This window comes from Stenella coeruleoalba (assembly GCF_951394435.1).
Source record: "Stenella coeruleoalba genome assembly, chromosome: 15".
NCBI lineage: Eukaryota > Metazoa > Chordata > Mammalia > Artiodactyla > Delphinidae > Stenella > Stenella coeruleoalba.
The window spans coordinates 261651-280692 of record NC_137161.1 but is presented as its reverse complement, the minus strand read 5'-3'; the positions used below and the strand labels follow the sequence as shown (position 1 = coordinate 280692).

At 57.0% G+C, this 19042-nt stretch overlaps 1 protein-coding gene across 1 annotated transcript in view; it reads left to right on the top strand.

Annotated features, from left to right (window-relative positions):
• Nucleotides 1-1520: 1520 nt before the first annotated feature.
• The window catches only part of MYT1 (myelin transcription factor 1), a gene marked incomplete at its 3' end in the record, with an annotated part of 63995 nt that continues 46473 nt past the window's right edge, over nucleotides 1521-19042 (top strand). The window contains exon 1 of the mRNA XM_079945144.1: nucleotides 1521-1560. Coding sequence (XP_079801270.1) covers nucleotides 1536-1560 — 25 coding nt within the window. The 5' untranslated portion in view covers nucleotides 1521-1535. The remainder of the gene's footprint in view (nucleotides 1561-19042) is intronic.

Here is a 19042-nt window from a genome sequence, read left to right as displayed (position 1 = left end):
CAGCCTGGGCTGCCGCGACTCAGACTCACGCTGGCCCGAGCGCTGTCCTCACCACCCTCACGCTTTATTTAAGGGGCGAGTCTGTGAGGATGGGACCATCCCACCCCCCCAGGGGCCAGATCTGAGGACTTCTGCTCTAGAGGAACGTCGGAGGGGGCCCTCGGGTCTCATCTGACCCTTCCCACCTCCCAGGGGTCGTCCTCAGGCCCTTTCAAGGTCTAAGAGCTCACCCAGCCCCACCTCGCAGGTCTCCCGTAGAAACAGTGAGTGTGGGGCTCTCGCCACGGGCTGTAGCTGCCGCAGGCTGCATGGGCCTCACCTGTCAGGGGCAGACACCTGCACAGAGGCAGGGGAGTACCCGAGCTGAGGGTGCGATGGGGACCTGCACAGAGGCAGGGGAGTACCCGAGCTGAGGGTGCGATGGACACCTGCACAGAGGCAGGGGAGTACCCGAGCTGAGGGTGCGATGGGGACCTGCACAGAGGCAGGGGAGTACCCGAGCTGAGGGTGCGATGGAGACCTCGAGGAAGGTGACACCTGAGTTGCCTCGGGGTGAGTGGGAGCTTCCTCACGGCATCAGGGAGGAGCTGGGAGGGTTCAGCCGGGTCTGGGGATGGCCGACCTTATTGCTCCAGAGGCCCTGGTGTGCGGCAAAGGTTCACTGACAGGGGGTAGGGCAGGAGGGGTCACCCCAGAAAGGCCTAATACATCCCACACCGACACGTGCCCCTCCCCTGCCCCTGTGGGTCCCCCTCCGAACCCCGCATCCCTGAGGGAGTTGGTCCTCTCTTCACCTCCCCCCCTCACCCCAAGCTTCACACCTGGGTGGTGGGGAGTCCATCGTTCCGGGGGCCACAAGGGCCTGCCCCCTTGGTAGTCAGTGTTTGTGTTGCAGGCAGGTCCAGGCTATCCAGACCTGATCCCATCCCACTTATCGTGACTGGTCTTTGACTAGGTTTCTGGCCTAACTTGGTCTGGGGTTAAGTGGGGAGACAGGGAAGTGGGAGGAAAGGGAGGGGGCGGGGAGGAGAGGGGGAGGGGAGGGGAGGGGAGGGAGGGAGGGGGAGGGGAGGGAGGGAGGGGGAGGGGAGGGGAGGAGAGGGGGAGGGGAGGGGAGGAGAGGGGGAGGGGAGGAGGAGGGGAGGGGAGGGGGAGGGGAGGAGGAGGGGAGGGGAGGGGGAGGGAAGGGGAAAAGTAGGAGGAAGAAGGGGAGGGGCAAGCAGGAGGAGGGGCATCTTCGGGAAGGGCCCCTCCCACCCCTCACTTGCTGGTCCCTCAGTGTGAGGGGCTGTGTCTTTGCTCCCTCCACCTGCAGGCGGGGCTCATTGTCTGGGGCCCGGGGCCCTTTTGTGTGGGGCAGGGAACCTCATTGGCAGGGCATCGATTTGTGATTATCTGCTCCCTGGCCCTGATTGGCTGCATGAGAAGGGAGCTCTCCAGGGCCCTGGGACACAGAAGTTTGTGTCACAACTTTTTGCAGCATGAAGTGACCGTGTGTACCAGCTTCGGAGTGGAGGTGTGTCTGCCCAGCCAGGATGATGCTCTGCGGGACCTTCCTGGGTGCGTACCTCCCCCCTCCCCACACTGAGCACCCCCCGGCACCCCCCCCCCGGCACCCCCCCGCCCCCGCCTTGTTCACAGGTTTCTGCCAAGACGCCAAAGGGACTAATTAGATGTGTGTCCCCATCAGCTCTCAGTGCTCTTTTCTGGGCAGCCGAGGAGGTGACAGACACATGCTCCCTCCTGAGCAAGGCCAGGGCCCGTGGACACTGATGGCGGGGCCTGCAGGGCCCCGTGCCGCCTACCCTGTCTTTGGCAGGTGGGGGCCGCGGGTGGGGTGTGTGTGACTGGCGTGTCCACCCAGGACTCGCTGTAGTAAAACGCTTTGCTGGGACAGCTGCTGCTTGTGTTTCCCTCACAGGCAGTTACTCTGCGTGTGAGAGACTTTAGCACAGTGCAGTACTCTCCCAATCAGATGTGTGATTGCGCGTGTAAGTGTGTACACAGCGTCAAAGGGCTGGTGTGTTTGATGTCTCAGCGCGAAACAGTCTCACAATATAGCCAGAGTGTGTGTGTGAGTGTGTGTGAGCGTGTGAGTGTGTGTGAGTGTGTGTGAGTCAGCCCAGGGTGCTGGAGAGAGTGGCCCTCGGTTTTGTTTGCTCCATCTGCCAGAGCCTGCCTGGGGCAGGGCCCCCCCTCGCCCTCAGCTGTTCGTATACAATATTAATGCTGACCATTGCGGCTCCACACACAACGGCCCTAATTGTCGTCTGCAGCTTTAAGGCGGGCGCCCATCTGCAGGGAAGCTTTCAGAGGGAAAGAAGAAAACCCTCACCCCCAGCTGGTCACCGGAGAAGGCGGTGCCAATTACAGATGCAGAAAGTTTAGACCAAAATTACTTGAAAGAGTTTTTATGAAACAAACGAACTGACACTTGGAATGTCTGTGTGCAGATTTGCACAAGTAATTACACTTTATTTGAAACGACCTTACCAGCTAAGCGATCCTGAGCCTGCCTGCCCAGCTCCCACAAAACACTTCCTAAGCGAGTGCTGCAAGTTTGGTGTTGCACATCTCCCCATTTTCTCCCGCGTGGCGTTTGAGGACCCTCCCATCAGGCAGAGGGTGTTTCCCTGTGGATCTTCCAAACTTAAGAGTCACAAGCGTCCTCCCCACAGATCTTTTATGAAATAAAGCTTAGAGGAGCAACGTGCTCCTTGCTTAGTTATGGAAAAGAAAATATTTTATGATTTAAAATAATCCTGACAGTTTCCCCCGTGTGAGAAAGAAGGTTTTTAGTGACACCTTGCTGCTGTCACTTACAAGCAAGGCTGGGAGCCTTGGTTTGGAATCGCCTCTTCTGCGGGGGCTCAGCGATCACGGAGTGCAGGTCCCGGCTGTGCCAGGGAACAAAGGGGCCTCGGGCGAGGGAGCGCTGTCCAACGTGCTGATCAGAGCCAGGCTCGTCTGGGTCCCACACTTAAGCTGAAGGAAGCCACCAAACCTCAAAACTTGCCGGCTAAGGCCCTCCCCTGCTCCCTTCCTGTAACTTCTCCTTGTTCTCTCGATGGAGTGGGACGAGATTTTGAACCTTTACACGTCTGAACCGGCTCTTGCAGCTATGGCCTCCTTGGCGTGGGGCTCCCAGGGCTGCTTCTCCCCAGGTTCTGGGAACAGGCACCAGTTTGAAGTTGCTGAGCTCGTTCGAATGCTCCCTGAGCAGCCTCACGTGGAGTCCAGAGGCCCCACTCCGGACCGCCGGGCTGCACGCCTCGGGAAGCCTGTTTATCCAGCGGGGAGGTGCGAGAGCTGCAGGCACCTGAGGGTGTGAGCAAATGTAATTTGTTGCCTGCAAAAACAGCTATGTCATCCCAGGTCCTTTTGTTGCACGTCCTGATCTCTTCTTGCTGTTGCCTCTGCTTGCTCTTGTTTCCTGAGTTTGACTGTTCTGTATGTGAATTAAATGCTTTCATGAAACACTGGGTATTGTTGGGGAATTGGCTGATTCAGCGCCAGCCCTCCCTTGATTCCATCTCCATCCTGGAACAACGGCGTGCAGGGCTGTCTGAGCCTGCAGCCTGCCGATAAGAGTTTAATAGAATTTCTGAATGCCAAAGGTTTGGGATGTAAAACATCCCAGCACTCCCAGCGTGTCCAGAGGAGACAGAATATGGCTTTTCAGAAGAGCTCTTAACTGAACGTGTCCTTCTATGCTAATGGATGTGAGCTTAGAAAAGAATAAAAACAATGTTCAGCTGTCATGGCAGGGGCCTCAAGCTGTTCTCGTTTGGCTGATTAATATTTCATCCTCAGTTTGACCAGTGAGGGCTTTTGCCTTTATTTCCTTTTGCTCACACTAAAAGATCCCTCTGAGTACATTTTAGTTGTTGAGAAGGATGTGTGTGTATAGGAACTGAACATACTTGCTTTTCGGATGAAGCTTGTTGGGTTACATGTGATGTGGAAGCAGCTCTGCAAGTCGAGAATAATTGCTTGTGGAAGGGTTTTAGCTGACCTTCAATAATGTTCTCTTAGAGAAAGCTAAATGTTTCAGTTCTGTCTCATTCATGCTTTTGGGGGCCTGAGCGCTTCAGTGCTAATTAGCGTAGGGGCGGTGTGTTCCTGCGTAACTTACCAGGATCTGATATTTACTGTGTCACAATCTCTGCACCGAACTTCTGGGCCACGGGTCTCGCTGGCCCTCGTGCTGGCCTGTGACAGTCCCTTCTGTGCGGGTGTCTGCAATTCAGCTTGTGTCGTGTTTCACAGTACAGTTTCTGACAACCTGATTATGATAAAGGACAATCGTTTGCCAGCTTTATCTGTAGGGAAAGGGAATCTGGGTAGCAAGCAGGAATACCCTGGCTCCTGGGTACTCTTAACTGAGGAAAGTCCTACATTTATCCTCGAATGTGGAAAAAAAAAATCACAAACCCAGTACCTAAAAAAGCAGACGGTTGGGTTGCTTGAAGAGCGGGTGGGCACTTCCATTGTGTGTGTTATGAATTTTTTCTCTCCCGATTTTCATTGGCCAGCTCCTCGCAGGCAGTTTGAAAAAGACTGAAAAAGATAGAACTTGAGTGGTTGTGCTTCCCTCTGGCTGGGATAAACTTAGTGGTTTCAGGGCGTAGGATACTTGTGGCTTCGGGAGTGCTCAAGCTCTCTGTGAGAGGGTTTTATTATTTTTAGACTTGAAACAAAAAGGGAATGTGTGATAGAAGCAAAGTACCTTTTCCTGATCTACTCTTTGTGTATGTGACTATGTTTTGGTCTGTGGCCGTAGGAACCTTTTATGCACTTGAACAATATATCCGTATCCATTTAAGTCACTGGTACTTGAATATGCAGATGAGCCAATATGTAACCCTCCTGGCTCATCTGAGTAATAAATTCTGCAGCTCGTGCTTTATGATGGTAGGTCATATTCCTAACCACCGATAAATATTGTAAAGTACTTTCGCTGCAGCCGTGCTAACCCAGGGCATCTGTCATTCCGGTCGCTGCTATTAGGAATTATTGGACTGAACCACTGGTGGAGAAAGCAGAGGGGGGTGAGCCTGGTGATTGTGACGCTCCCTGCCCTTTTGTGTGTTTTGCATAAAAAAAACCCAAATCGTGCTGCATATTAATTATGAATCAGTGTGGGCAAGCGCGAGCACCTTCTGTGGGCTGAGGCTTGGGGCGGGAGACAGGGGCTCTGCCGGCCTGGACACCTCTCGCTCCCCGTCAGCAGATCCATCTTTCTGATGCTATACTGTAAATTTATTTCACCTCAGAGAGTAAACAGATATATTGGAGCCCCAAGGGTTCATGGGTAGCGTATTTACAAAGGAGCCTCTCCGCCAGCCCGTGCCACCGCTGCTAATGAGAGCGGTCATTAAGTAAATGAGACGTCGCCTTTAGCTGGCTTAGGAGTTCGCACACTAAAGGGAGAGGATATTTAATTGAAACCCGCACACAGGCTTCCCCACATGCGACCACCGGAAGGGAGGCAGCTGCCTTGCCTCTCCTCCCCGAACACCCGCACCCCCATGTAAATTTCATGATTGCTTTCCGTGATGTCATTTTGAAAGAGGACAGACAATAGCTGTGGGGAAAAAGGTAAGTCAATGTTACGTTCTTTCGCTGACAAAGGCAGATGCCCAGCGCTTGGCTTCTCCCCTCGGGTGGAGACGGGGAGAGGGTACGCAGGGTTAGTTTCTGACGTGAAGGCTTTCTTTGCTGGAAAAGCAGGTCTGGGGATGGCTTTTTAAAGCTGCTCTGTTGGACCGAGGCTTTCTTTTCCTCCTGGGTCTGCCCGCGGCCGTTTTCCTCCGAGTTCTCTGTCCCTCCTTGGCTTTGCTCATGCGCTTGGCCACTCTGAGAATCTAGGGGACACATTGTGCGTCTGGCAGAAAGACACTGGGGGACCTTGTGTCGAGACGAGAAACTTTGTGTGCTTTTCTGAAAGAGAAACACAGATGTATCTGCAGCCGTGGGACCCAGGAGCTAAGTTCCCCGGGAGAACGCTGGCTCCTTAAGCAGAAGACCTCTCTCTCGAGGGGGACGCCGTCGGGACCTCATGCGTGCTCCCACCCAAGACAGAGCAGAGATGGTCATGTGAGCGTCCTGTCCTTGCGTGTCACGTATTTCTAAACTTAAGGAACAACAACTAGGGTGCGTGTGTCTGCAGGATAGATGCCCTGCAGTAAATATCGCTGTCCCTTCGCCTCCTTTTCTCATTATGTGATCGGGGTCACAAGTGTGGTTGCTTATAGCGTTAGCGTAACTGGATTTTTGTATTTAAAACTAGAAATCAGGTTTAGGCAGGAAGTCCGTGTGAGCCTTGAATGATGTGATGCCGTTGCCTGGAGGGTGATGTGTTCTGGGCCGTGGACTTTGTCTGCTGGGTTCACTTTCCTCTTTGTGAATCAGAAAGGTAAACAAGCTGCCCGTGGCCCCTGGGCTGTGGTGTGGCGGGTCCTTGTTGTGAAGCTGCTATGAGTCACCGAGGGCTTCTCTGCTCTCAGCATCACCTTTGCATCCGTGGACATCATTGGCCGGTAAAGTTGGGCTTTAATTTCTGAAACAAAACCTCTGAGAGGTGGGTCTGGTAGCAGGATGTGGGCTCTGTCTTGGGCCATCAGACTGTGTCACTGTAATGGCGAGAAAGACGGCGATAATTATCATTATCCTTTTGGGAGAGGGAGACGAGGACTTTTGCCCCAGTGGTTAAAAAAAATCAGAGAGACTTGAGGACACCTCTGAGGCTAGTGGCTGAGTGAACAAAAGGCAGGAGAGTGTTGGGGCAAACCAGAGGAAGCGGGCCCTCAGCCTCGGTGTGAGAGGATGTGCTTGGACTTTGCCTCTTCTGGCCCAGGGAGGCTGGGTGGCCACTGGGGAGAGGTCCAGGTTCCTCACCACCAGGGCTCCCCTCCCACTGGCCCACGGCTGTGATTCTCACCTCCTTCCATATGGCCCTGTTAATTAACGGTAAACAGAAGAATGGGAGAGCAGGGGTTGGAGTTTTGTGGCGCCAGTGGGGAGAGAAGGCTGGCTTAGGACTCACGGGGCAATTTGCTTGCGAAGAGGAGGAAGTAGCTTCACGAACCCTCTGCCCCGCAGGGCTGGAGACTGAGGCCCCTGCAAGGTGCCCCTGCCTCGCGGGCACTCCCAGGGTGTCCGCTGATCTAGGGGGCTGACCAGGGCCCTCAGAGAGTTGGACTTCGAGACCTTTCCTTCTGGAACCCCCGGGCTCTGACCCTTTTGGACCATGGCCCCAGATACGGGCCCGGGAACTCACTGAGGGCAGGGGGCTGCTTCTGTCTAAAGTGTGACCCGGGGTGGGGAGTCTCTGCGACCCTCAGGCAGTCCCCACAGGTCTGGAGGCAGCCCCAAGTATTTGGAGCCAATGCTCCAGACCCTCTCGGAAGATTCTGCCAAAGGCAGTGATTGCCCATTGCCCCGAACGCTCCTGGTGCCTGAGGGAGTAGGACCCGCCCTGAGATGTCCCCACACAGCGGGCAGAGCCTTTGGGTCTGCAAAGTGGCCCTGTTCCTGGGGTCAGAGGAGGTTGTCCTGGAAAGCCCTGTCAGTGCCCAGAGGCGTTCGGGAGAGGCCTGCAGAGAGCGTGCTGGCACAGGAGAGAGCTCTGGGCCCTCAGCCCCACGGGTCGCCGACCCACAGCTGCCCGCTCTGGCCGGAGCTTGGCCTGTCCCCTGGCCTTGGCTGGGGTGGGCGCTCTCCCCGGTGCTGCCCAGAGCCAAGGCCCTTCCTCTCTGGGCCCTACTGTCCTCCTCCGGCCTGGGGTCACCGAATGTGCCCGCGAGGACCTGGGTCACTCTGTGTGATGGGGGTGGGGCATTCGGGGCGGGGGCAGAGGGGATCTGAGCCAACGCTGGGAGCTGGTCAGGGAGCCTGGGGTGTGTGTGCAGCCCGGCCCCTGCTGGTGGTGCCCAGCGCGGGCGATGGTTGCACGGGCGGAGTGCTGCTTTGCATGGCCCAGCACTGGCAGAGACGGCAGGACAAGGGGCCTGCAGACTGAGGATGTGGGGGAGTGCCCCTGGGCCTCGGGCCACTGCTCTGATGGCTGGTTGGGGCCGAGCTCCCCCTGGTGCACGAGGCACTTCCACTCTGGTGAAGAGAGGGCGGGGGAGGGGCTGCTCAACGCCTCCCATCCCCCACTGCCTGGGCTGGGGAGGGGGGCCAGGGGCGACCAGAGCACGTTGCTTAGCCCCGGAGGGGACAGGGTGGCAGGGGCGAGGGTGTCTGCCGGGTGGGCAGGGGCTGCCTTGTCACCTGGCCCCCCAGGCAGGCAGGGCACTGGGCAACCAGTGAGCCTTGCGCGTTGGAGGGATAAACGCCGGTCCCAGGCCTGGAAGACCCGTCCAGATCCCCTTCTTGCTGACGTTTATCTTGTGGAAAGCCTGGCTGGGGGCCCTCCCTCCACCCCTGGCAGCTCCTTCCTTGTAAACTCACTCCGAAGTCAGCTGTCTACAGAGGCGATTTTAACGGGAATTTTGCGGTGTGAGTTTATGGGAAGACGGTCTTTGGGACCCGGCACCGCAGGGAGATTACTCAGCCAGGAAAATGCTGTTTCCCAGAAGGCATGAGAGCAGCTGCCACCGGAGCTGCCCCCGCGTGGGCTTTCTGCTCCCTGAAGACCCCAGGGCCACCCTCTCGGGACCCCTCCCGGCTGCTTGCAGGGCTTCGGGGTGGAATGCCTCGAGGTCCTCGGCATACGTCCTGTCCTTCACAGATGGCTGAATTCCCCCAAATGTTGCTTAAAAAACCCTCAAAACGAAACGAGAGACGTCTTCCACCTGGCTTAAAATGCTTTGCTCTCAGACGTGTTTGGGCTGATGGCTCCAGAGAGGACGGAGTGGCGAATGCTCGCCAGCAGGGGGCGCTGCTCGTGCTTGGCCTCCCTCTGCTTGGAGCCTGGTGTCCATGCTCCCTCCTGTTTTCATTTTTGAATTTACACTTTAAAAAATGCAGTGTTATTTTAATCAGATGCAATGAAAGTAACTCCAAGGATGGTTTAATCTGCCTCTGTCCAGGATTAGTCCTGGCCGGAGGGGGCAGAGCCCTTGCCCAGTGCTGGCCGCTCTGCGTCCCCGGGCCCCCCTTCTGCCGCTCAGGCACCCGGCGGGGCCGTGTGGGGTTGTGCGGACACGTGTGGTGTGTGAGGGGTCATTCCGGACTGCAGCCTGGGAGCAGGGTCCGCATGGAGGGTGCGCCGGGGACAGGCCCGAGGCACCGCGTGGTGCAGGGTGGCGGGCAGGGCGCAGGGCTGTGTCCATCCGGACGCGCCATCTGGCCGAGCTGCCGCCAGACAAGCCCTCACGCCTGGCTTCACACCTTGATCGTGCTCGATGTTGGTCTGAGGGCTCCTGGGGAAGCCATCTGGGGCCTCTCCTTTTCCCCCATTTTGTTGCCTAAAAACTCCACATGAAAGCAGCAGCGTGAGAGAGAGTTCCCCGGGGCTCCAGGCTGGACGGCTGCCCTCCCCTCGGCCTGCAGCCCCCGACCTCTCTCGTCTCAGACTCCGGACCCAGGGCCCACCTGCCGTTGCCTGGGAGTGAGGAGGGTCTGGCTTCTCTGTTATTCTTTATCCCCGTGCCTGCTTTACTCGGTCCTAGAGGGTTAGACACCTCGGGTCGCAGGTCTGGGGCGCGTCCCTAACTTGCTGCGTGCCAGGCGGCGTCCCTTCACTCTTTGCACCTACAGGGTGTAAAACGGCTTGACCCCCGTTGTCCCCTATGGGCAGCCCGGTGGTTCCTGAGTGAAGGGGGGCACAAGGCGTTTCACAGACTCAGAGCTGCACCTGTGACATAACTAAGGTGCTCTGAGACTGTAGCTGTACTGGGCTCCCAGACTCTGGTTCACGACGGCCTGCTTGGTTACCAGACTGCTAACTGAGCAGTGGATTGGGTGGTTAACCATCAGTTTGCATGTGTACTTATGGAACTTCTCACTCAAGTCCCGCACCTGCACAGCCTGACTGCCCAGCCCCCCAGACCGCCCAGGAGGTCATCCTCAGACCACACTGACCCTCGCTGCCCTCCTGGGTGCTTTCCCGCTGCGTGGGAGACGTCCTGGGTCTGTCTCCAGCCTGTCTTCCAACCTGATTCTCCAGCCCCCATCTGGGCCACCCCAAGATCCCTGATCCACCTCCTGTCTCCTTTCACCTCCAGCTTCTCGTCCATGGCCTCTAACAGACGCCGCCCGGGCCCCTTGGCGGACCCTCCCAGGCGTCACAATCACGCCCTTAGGTGTCCAGTAGTTGAAACATCTCTGCTATCGTATTGGATCCGCCTTGTGGGTGTCCCCACTTGCCTTGGAGGAGGGCCTGCAGGCCCCCAGGTCGGGGCCTCCTGGCGGGCAGTGCCTCAGCGTTCGCGGTTCTGGTACGTACGCAGGTGCTGGCCTGGCTGCCCTTGTAAACGCGGGCACTGAGCTGTCAGTGCTGGGCTGGAGACAGCCAGGGAAGGTTCTGAATCAAGGTGGCAAGAGAGTGCTTAAGTGTTCGGTTCTGAGTTTTCGCTCCACCATCTGTGAGCGAAGACCCTGTTGGCCTGGGTGTAAGGTTAGGCTCTGTTGTCCAGGCTGAGGGGTGTTTCTGTCATTACCTTTTGTGGTCTGATTAGGTTCTGGCTAAATTACTTAGGTGTTCGTGGCTCTCCTTTTAGTTCATGAAGCCCACGCCCCAGCCCTGGCTTCCTGGGGTCTCAGTGTTTTTTTTTCTTTGGCTGCACCGCGCGCGGCGGGTGGGATCTTAGTTCCCTGACCAGGGATCGAACCCACGCCCTCTGCACTGGAAGCGCGAGGTCGTAACCACTGGACCGCCAGGGAAGTCCCACGGGGTCTCATTCTGCAGCAAAGCATGTTAGCTGTGAGGTTCCCCTCCCCCAGCACACATAAGGCGGCACTTGTCACGGCGTGTGAGAGCTGTGAGGAGCTGTGAGCTCGCCGCCTTCCTGCGTCCCGCCATTCGGATGCTTCTAGAAACACCACTGAAGCCATCAGAGAAACCCGTGGAGACAGTCAGTGCATCAGTGCATCAGCCCAAAGGGAGTGCGTCAGTGCATCAGCCCAAAGGGAGAGGAAAGGCGGCTTGTATTTGATACTGAATCGCATTAGCAAACTTTGTAGCCCCCTTGAAGGCTGCGAACGGGTCATGGGACCGGCTGTGGGCTTCTGGGCCAGGATTTGCTGGCTCAGCTGCAAATCACATGTGCAGCTTCTGGGTTCAGAACCTGCTGCCTGGTGTGGTTCAGACCCTGCAAGCCCCAGGGCCTGAGCTCTCGTGCTCCGCCGCGGCCTGCACCTCTGGCACGCGGGGGACCCCAAATGGGCCCTGGTGTGAACGTCAGAGTCCCACTGTTGCTGTGGTGCCGTCCCAGAGAGCATCCTGACAGCTCCCGAGCACGCGTGTCAGCGAGGGGGAGGAGGTGGGGGGCGCAGCGCCTGGAGGGGCTCTCCCCACCCCGCCATGCCCCCTCCTGGCGATGGACGCCTTACTGCCCAGAGCCATTTGGAGGCAAACGTATGGTTTGCGTTCTCTCCAAATTCTGTTCCGTGTTAGCGCTCTGCGTGTCCCGCATGCCCATCCAGACTGGGAAATTCACATGCACAGCCCCCCAGTATTTCTAACTTAAAAGGCAGCAGAGTGGGCAGTGTAGGAGGCTGACAGGTGGGTGTCTCTGCTGGCCACCCCTCCCCCGAAAATCAGCCACCACATGGGGACCATTCTGAGCCCTGGGGCTGGGTCTGCAGTGGCAGCCCCCTGGGTTCACTCTCCTCCCCCAGACAGGAGTGCTTCCACGTCCTGGAGGTAGAGGGACTGGGGTGGGAGAAGGAGAGTGGGACTGTTGTCGAACCCCGTCCCCCAGGCTTCGAGGCCCCAGAGCTGCCCGGACCTCCTACCCCCGTGTCGGTCCCCTGTCCTGAACGGGACACGAGCCAGGGCATGGACAGACCTCCAGGGAGCCGCGAGCAGCTTGGATTTATCCTGTTTGTACGAGAGAGAGCCCGTTCTAGTCGGGTTAACTGCAAGAGCCTAAGTAAAGTGTGGTCTCAAGGAAGAAGGAAGCGGCCATCTCTCCTCTCCTCGGGCAGGACAGTTCTGTCTCCTGCAGGGGAAATCCCGGGGACCCTGGGGGTGTGGGGGGCGCAGCGAGGACGCGGGCGCCTTCCCTGGCCTGCGTCCTGACTCGGTCAGTCGGGTGGGTCAGGGCCGTGGAAGCCCCCGCCCAGCGCCGCCTGTGCACCCAGTGGCCGTGTCCATTTCCCAGGCCCCGTCTCCAGCCTCCTGTCCAGGCCTTTCCTGTGGGCCTGGGGGGTTGAGGGAGGGCCTCACCCCCACCCCGACTCCTCGTCTGGGGGTGAAGCACGTGTGCCTGGGTGGGGGTCAAGGTCGGGGTCACTCGTGTTGACCGCTAGCGCTCAACTCCTTTTGGGGTGCGAAGGCCCTCTGTGAAATCCTGTGCCTCCGCCTGGAGCAGACACAGCCTGCGGCCTGCGGTCCCCGCACCTGCCCGGATGTCGGAGGCCTGGCTCCACACCATTGTGCCTCTGCCGGGACGCTCAGCCCGCCCTGGGGCTGCGAGGCCCCCCACCCCTCGGCATCCGGGGGCCCCCCCTGCTGGCAGGCTCCCTGACAGGCCGCCTGGGGAGCCAGTCCTGTGATTGGGTTTGGAAAGTCTTCATTACTGCCCGGCAGTGTGGCGGCTGTTTTTACAGCGTGGGTAAGGTTCAAAGAAATAATAATAATCATATAAGAAGGACTCAGCCTCGGTAACTGCTTGCAACGTGCTATTTGCATTTTTAAGGAGTCACTTCTTTGAGACAGCCTGGGTGAAAGGTCACCATTTGCATATAAATGGAAAATAAAGTGTACGATGCTGGAAGTTACATCTGTATTATTTTCTCAGCAGTGAGCTGCTGTTCGAGAGATTAGGGGACGTGGCTTGCGTTTGGCTTTTATTGAATAGAGAAAGCACCAGCGCGGCTGATTTAGAAGGAAAATAATGAGAATCGTGCAGAGCGATGGAACTGCCGGCTCCCCTGCCCCCAGCGCTCTTCTCTCATTTTCACCTAAACTCAGCAAAAGCAGGTCTGTCTTTGCTCCACTCAGCAAGTCTTCATTTTACTTCTCTCTGAATTCCAGCAAGAAAGAAAAAAAAAAAAGGAAAGAAAAAGAGCAAACCTTGCCCTCATTTTCCCATCGGCCCTGTTTGCATTTCCTGCGGAAAGCTGGTCCAGTGGGTGCGACGCCAATGCTGCCTCCAGACCCTGGAAACCAGGTCGCAGACAGGCCTGGAGCAGAGAAGGGACCGGGGGAGGGGGAGAGGGGGAAGGGGGAGAGGGAGAGGCCACCCAGTTCAGCGCTCCCGGGGGCTCAAGGTGCTCCACCTGTCCTGTGCCCGGCCTGGGACCCGCAGCGTCCAGGGCACGGGTGCTGCTCCCTTTTGGATTTTCCAGGCTGTCAGACTCTCCCCGGGGCACGCCCTGCCGCCGCTGTCCCCGCCTCTCCAGGAGGTCCCTGGGAAGCCAGCCTTGACCCAGGACATTTTAGCCTCTTCGAGGAGCTAGGAAGCTGGAGACGGGCTGCTGGAAGGGCCTGAGGAGCCCCCGGGCCGCGGCTTCAAGCTCTCTTCGCAGAGGCCTCCCCTGACCACTGTTACTGCAGTCACACCCCACACCATGTCAGTTTTAAAAATAGTTTTTGAAGCAATCTCAAACTCACAGCAACTTTTCAAAGGGTGTCCCTCCTGACCACGTGAGGGTGCGTTTGCCACTCTGTGCCCCTCTGTGCCCGTCACCCGGGGTCGTCTGCTCCTCAGTAGCGTCTCGGGGGGGGCTCGGAACCACGCGGTGTGTCGGTCTTGGTCAGGCGTGACCGCCCCCTCGGAGGGCGCTGGGCGCCGGGGGAGCTGTCCTGGGGCCTGGACGTGGGCTGCTTGGTGACACCCAGGGGTAGCTCTGTCCCTGGGTTGGGGGCCGTCATCCCAGCATCTCTTGCTGCAGGGACACTTTCCCCTTTGCCATGAATCAGTTATTTGGGGGAAATACCACATTCCTCTTCACATACCAAGGTATTCATTCTGATTGACCTCTGAGCAGACACACGGCTTACTTTATCTGGTGGATTAGAATCATTACTTTGATGCTCAGATTATCCTGAGTGCTGGCCTCTGTGTCCTTCTGATGCATCTGTGACTCTCTGAGCACTCTGTGCCCGGGACCTGGAGCCACCCCTGGACCTGGCGTGGGCGTGCTGCCAGCCTTTCAGTGGACACACGTGTGGACACACACACATCTGACTTTGTTTCTTGCTGAGAACCACACGTCCACACTGATGCCTCTGACTGCATCCCCCGGGATACGTTCTAGATCTCTCCCTTTCCGCACGAGTGGCTTTCTTCCTTCAGCAGCGAGGGACCCAGTTTCCCTCGTGTGCTCACTTACTCCATCAGCCACGTCTCTGCGCCAGATTATTTCTCACACAAGTTTTGCTTTTCTTGCAGATAATCTTCCCTGTCCCCTCTGCTAACTTCCTTAGCGTCCAGTGGGGCGCGTGCTTTTGAGACTGTCTCTGGAGGCGTTTTCCTTGACTGATATTTTGTCTGGGCCCAGAGGGCAGAGGGAGTTGATTTTCAACCTTACAGTTTGCAGGTCTGGCTTCGCCGTTGGAATGCCGTCCCGAGGATATCTTCCATGTGTGACCTTCCCGCTGGGGGGGTCTCAGGCCCTCTCGTTTCTCCTGGTGCGTTAGGATCTCACGGTGCCTGGCTGGGTTGCAGCAGGTCTTTTTCATTCACTGTGTTGGGCACTTGATGGGCCTTTCAATCTAAAAACAGAATTTCCTTTGGTTTTGGGCAATTATTTGTTCTTATTTAGTAGATGTTTCCCTCTCATTTTCTTGGTTCTCTCTGGAGCTCGGGGGTTGGCCATTAGGTCCTACGCAGCCTTTCCTCCTTTTCTCCCATCTCTCTGTCTTTTTCTTTCTTTCTTTCTTTTGGCTGCGCCGCACAGTATGCGGGTCTTAGTTCCCCAGCCAGGGACCACACCCTCGCCCCCTGCAGTGGAAGCGCGGAGTCTTAGCCACTGGGCCGCCAGGGAAGCTCCTCTCTGTCTTTGTCTTTCATTTGCTTTGCTAGCGTGTTTCTTTGACTCTCTCCCAACTCTTCCACTGCATGTTTCATTTTGGTTTTACATTTTATTTCCAAACTGGGGAAGACAGACGTGATGGTGTGAAGCCTTCTAAAAAAACTCCCATACCAATCTCCATGTGCTCCTGCTGGGGCCAGGCCACTTCCACTCTGTCCAGCCGTCCCTGGTTCTGTCCTGGCTCCCGCTCTTAGCCGCCATCCACGCTGCAGAGGAGGGCCGCTTCCTACGATGCTTACTCACTCATCCACTGAAGGTTCCCAGGTGCATTCCCAAGGTTCTGGCCCACAGGTCTAAGGAAGGTCCTGGGAACTCCCTTCGATGTTGGAGGGATGCTAAACCTCCTTCTGCAGCCCTGGGAGCCGTGCAACGTGGCCTGGGCCCTCCCAGGGCCTCCAAGGGCCTCCCGTGTCTGGGAGCACCGTCTGCACCTCAGGGCTTTGGGGTCAGAGGTTCTCTGACTTCAGAGGGTAGAATTCTGGGCTGTGGCTGCAAACCCCCAGCTCCCCCGCCCAGTGTCTACTGTGACCTGTGGTCAGTTTTGTGTGGACCTTCAATTGTTGCTACAATTTTATTCTAACCCCTTTCTTCCTGCCTTTCTGGGCTTTGCCTTAAACCCGAAGAGCTGGAAGGGGAGGGCGAATGAGGATTGAGATGAAAGTACGAGAGAATTTTTCTTTTTAAATGTGTTTATACAGTGGCCCTTGGGTCTCTGCTGGGGATTGGTTTTAGGACCACCTCTCCAGGATACCAAAATCCACAGATGCTCGAGTCCTTCGTATAAAACACTGGAGTATTTGCATGTAAGCTGCGCACATCCTCCATAGACTTCAAGTCATCTCCAGAGTACTTACAACACCCGATACAGCGTGAATGCTGCGCAACTCGTTGCTGGCAAATTCAAGTTTTGCTTTTTGGAACTTTCTGGAATTTTGGGGAGTATATTTTCCATCCATGGTTGGTCGAATCCGTGGATGCGGACCCTGCAGACATGGGGGCCGACTGTACCCGATTCCAGGGTCCAGGCTTTCAGTGGATGTGTTCGGTTCATGGCTTTGAGGTGGAGAATGTTCTTCCAAAGTTGCCTGAGGGCTGGTGAAGGCTGAGGAGGCCTGCCCTCTCCAGGACAGTGGGGGCCCCGGCGTGGCAGCCCCACCGATGCACAGGCCGGACACAGGGCCATGTGGTCAGTCTTGGGGGTGAGGGGAGGCGAGGTCGGCTGCAGCCCTGGCTCAGCCACGAGCTGCCGACAGTCCTGACGTGGCAGAGTAGGGCCGCGTGCGCTGCTTGGGGTCACGGTGCCCCTGCTACACAGAAGCACTTGTCTCCTCCTGGCCTGTGTCCCCAGGGCTGCTGCGGGGTGGGGTCTGAGACGCCTCACCCTGCCCCCCAAGGCCCGTCCCACACTGCTGCCATTAGCTGTCCTCTTCCTGCACCCCTGGACCCAGCCCTGCCTCATCTCCAGGTGGGCCCGGAACACAGGCCCACAGAAGCCAGGCTGGGGGAGCCAAAGGCGGCCTGCTCGCACCTGCTGCCCCGTACGAGGGTCTTGGGTTGGGGGGCCTCACGGACCAGCCCCAGGCCTCCGGGCCAGCGGCTCACACATCACGGAGGACGCAGTTCACCTCTTGTCCTGCAGCTCCTGTCATCAGAAATGTATTTTTGATGTGAGCCTCCACTGCATGGGTCTCCCACAGCACCCAGAGCACAGCGAGCCTGCCGGCTGGACGGCCCTGGCGATCGGCGCATCCCTCGCCCGCCCTGCGCTCCCGGCGTGGACGGGAGCCCCGGCCCTGCCCCAGAGCACAGCAAGCCTGCCGGCCGGCTGGACGGCCCTGGCAATCGGCGCATCCCTCGCCCGCCCTGCACTCCCGGCGTGGACGGGAGCCCCGGCCCTGCTCGTCTCCTCAGGTTTGCTCACTTGGGCCGACCCGCGGGCCTCCGCCCTCTTTAAAGTCGGTCATCGCACCCGTGTCCGGGTGGGAGTTCCGTGCGTCAAGAGCTGGCCTGTGGGACTCTCACCATTATGCTCCCTCGTGTGTGCCACTGACTTTTAAAAAACAGCTTTACTGAAATATAATTTACTCGTCACAAAATTCACCCATTAGAAGTACACAGTTCAGTGGTCTTAGCATATATATAGGGTTAGGCATTGATCACCACAGTCTAACTTCAGAACATTCTCGTCCCCACAGAGAGACCCTGTGCCCGCGAACAGTCGTGCCCACTGCCCCTCCCTGAGCCCCGGCACCACTGATCTACTTTCTGTCTCTGTGGGTTTGCCGTTTTCGGACACTCTGTAACTAAGGGACTGTGCAGTCTGGGATCTTCTTCCACTGAGCTGCTTCCCCTGAGGTTTCTGAGGTTCACCCACATTGAACCCTGGACGGACACTGTAACCCTTTTTATTGCCAAATACTATTCCGTCATGTCTTGTGTCGTCCGTTCAGCAGTTGATGGGCATTTGGGTTTTTTCCACTTTTTGGCTAGTATAAATAAACCTGTGATAAAGAGTTGGGTACAGGGCTTTGTGTGGACATATGTTTTCACTTCTCTTAGATCTATACCCGGGAGTAGAATTGCTGGGGCCTATGGTATGTCTATGTTTAATATATATTTTTTTGCGGTACGCGGGCCTCTCACTGTTGTGGTTTCTCCCCTTGCGGAGCAACAGGCTCTGGACGCGCAGGCCCAGCGGCCATGGCTCACGGGCCCAGCCGCTCCGCGGCATGTGGGATCCTCCCGGACTGGGGCACGAACCCGTGTCCCCTGCATCGGCAGGCGGACTCTCAACCGCTGCGCCACCAGGGAAGCCCGATGAGGAGCATCTTTTATATGTTAACTTTGGAGGAATGCCTGTTCAAATCCTTTGCCCACTTTTTTTTTTTTTTTTTGGCGATGCCGTGCGGCTTGCAGGCTCTTAGTTCCCCCACCAGGGATCGAACCCGGGCCCTGGCAGTGAAAGCACTGAGTGCTAACCACTGGACCACCAGGGAATTCCCCTTTGCCCACTTTAAAATTGGGTTATTTGTTTTATTCTGGAGTTGTAGGAGGTCTTCCTATACTCTGAATACAAGTCCCTTATCAGACGTGTGACCTTGCACATGTTTTCTCCCAGTCTGTGGGTTGTCTCTTCACTTGACTCGTGGTGTTATTTGACTTCCCAAAGTGTTCAACTTTGATAGTGTCCAGTTCATCCATTTCTTCTTTTGTCGCTTGTGTTTTAGGAGTCAGAGAAACCACTGCCTTACTCAAAAAGTCAGGATGATTTACTCCTGCGTTTTCTAGGAGTTTAACTCAGATGTTGAGATCTCCGATCCACTGTGTGAGTTTTTACGTATGGTGTGAGGCGGGTGCGCCTTTATTGTCTTGGTTATTCTGTGTTCCTTGATCTGCCGTATCAGTTTTAGAATCAGTTTATCAATTTTTGCAAAAACAAAACAAAACAGCTGGAGAGTCAAAAGTGCTCAGATACTGGTGAGAGCCAGAAAATGACAGGCAGGATTCAGGGCGCAGGACAGGCAGCAGGGAGGGGAGAAGTCAGAGGAGGAGGTGGTAGGATGGTCAGTGGGGCAGAGGAGCAGAGGCTGGGGGTGAGCCGGAGTGCCCCAGGCGAGGAGGGAGGGAGCGAGTATCGGTGCAGGACGGGCAGGCGGCCAGGATGGTACCGGTGACCCTTCAAGGGCTGCTGCTTTGGTGGAGGGCTGGGAGCTGGCCTGGGGAGCAGGGATGGAGTCAGCTTCTCGGGGCCCCTTAAGAAATCGGGTTGTGAAGCAGGTGGAGATGTGGAGCCCCGGGGCTGGGGTGCGGAGTCCAGACACATTGTGTTTTGTGAGTGTGGACGCCTCAGGCTCGTTGCAGAGTCGAGAAGCCCCAGGAAGGGTCCAGT